The sequence below is a fragment of the Papaver somniferum genome, chromosome 5, assembly GCF_003573695.1.
Source record: "Papaver somniferum cultivar HN1 chromosome 5, ASM357369v1, whole genome shotgun sequence".
Lineage (NCBI taxonomy): Eukaryota > Viridiplantae > Streptophyta > Magnoliopsida > Ranunculales > Papaveraceae > Papaver > Papaver somniferum.
In genome coordinates this window covers 38,357,364-38,358,849 of record NC_039362.1, presented here as the reverse complement: position 1 = coordinate 38,358,849, position 1,486 = coordinate 38,357,364, and the positions used below count along the sequence as shown (strand labels likewise).

The 1,486-nt window shown below is 43.9% G+C and overlaps 1 protein-coding gene across 1 annotated transcript; it reads right to left on the bottom strand.

The window, feature by feature from the left end:
- Positions 1–289: 289 nt before the first annotated feature.
- On the bottom strand, positions 290–1,201 carry LOC113278958. The gene has a single exon (XM_026527676.1). The coding sequence runs from the start codon at positions 1,199–1,201 to the stop codon at positions 290–292; it is 912 nt and encodes a 303-aa protein (XP_026383461.1).
- Positions 1,202–1,486: the final 285 nt, after the last annotated feature.

The following is a 1,486-nucleotide window of genomic DNA, read 5'->3' as shown; positions in this document are numbered from 1 at the left end:
TGGCTATTTTGCGCACCTTCTGCCTGAAAGGAGCTGTGCCAGGTTTTATGCGGAGATCATGTTGAATTATATTTGGATCTATTCCTGGCATATCTCCTAATTTCCACGCGAAGACATCCGCGTATTCTATGAGTAGTTTGGATAGGGCTAGTTCTCTTTCCTTGTCCATTAAAGTACCTATCTTGATCATCTTATGATCTTCCTCTGTCCCTATGTTGATTTCCTTAGCGGGTTCCAAAGACGTAAACGTAGGCTTTGGTTCCCCTAGGAGAGGGACATTCTTTGATTGCTATTTGGTAGGATCCTCAACCGCCTTGGCCGCTGAGGTACTTGCCTCAGCGCATTGAACGTTGCCCCCATTTGTCAGCCTTTTTCCTGAGATTCCTTCGAGGTAAAGATCAATTGCTTTTTCCTTGGTAACTTCTTTGTTCCGGCTTCTACGGGATTTCCGTTGCTCATCTAGCTCGTTATTGAGATGGTTTTGCATAGCTTGGCATTCCCGAGCAGTAACCTGGTCACCCTTGATCTCCATTACCCCTTCGGGTGATGGGAATCTAAGGCATTGATGATAATTCGATGCTATCCCTTTGATCTTGTGCACCCATCTTCTTCCGATGATAGCATTGTAGGGGGAAGGAGCGTCTACTACGCTGAAACGGGTGTCTATCTTCATTGGTCCCGCATTTATTTGCAAAACAATGTCCCCCAACGGTTTCGTGGGAGCTCTATTGAATCCATAAATGGTGTGGTACGAAGATACCAGCTGCTCATCGCTTAACTCCATCTGTTTGAACGTATCATAGAACAAGACATTGACTGAACTTCCTCCGTCAATGAGAATTTTCTTGATGTTGCACCCTGCTATGGGCAGTGTGAGGACCAAAAGATCATTTTGATCCTCCATGTCTTTCTCCACATCGTCTGTCTCGAAAGTTATTGGTGCATCCATCCATTGCTCATGATCGTCTATTTTTACCCCATCGATTTTGTACAGCTCGCAGTAATCTTCGAACTGTTTTCTCAGCCTTTTTCCAATCTGCGCTGTTAGAGACGGTCTTGTGGCTTCCGAACACGAAATGGTGTTCAGAGTTCGATTGCCTTCAGGCAATTGAACTTGCTTGCTTCTTTTTGACCTATCATCTGCTTCTTCCTTCCTTACATATTGCTTAAGTTCTCCGTTGTCGATAAGCTTTTGGATCATTATCTTCAAGTTCTTGCACTTCTCGGTTTGGTGCCCATTGAAACAGTGGTAATCGCAGTATTCCTTTGATTTTTCAGATCTTGGTGGTTGTTTCCCTTTTAACCATGGCTAATCCAAGTTTTCTAGACCCTTAATTTCTTTTAAGGTTCGAGCATAACTTGTATTTAGCTTTGTGTAAACCTGATCTTCGAACTTTCGATCATCATTCCGATGGCCTTCTCTTCTTCCTCTCCTATCTTTGTTTGGGCGTTCGATTGAACTTCTCTTCGATCCACTGGCCTTCTC

Bases quoted from the DNA above. Each gene is read 5' to 3' on its own strand.
- LOC113278958 (XM_026527676.1), bottom strand. From the start codon at position 1,201: ATGATCCAAAAGCTTATCGACAACGGAGAACTTAAGCAATATGTAAGG.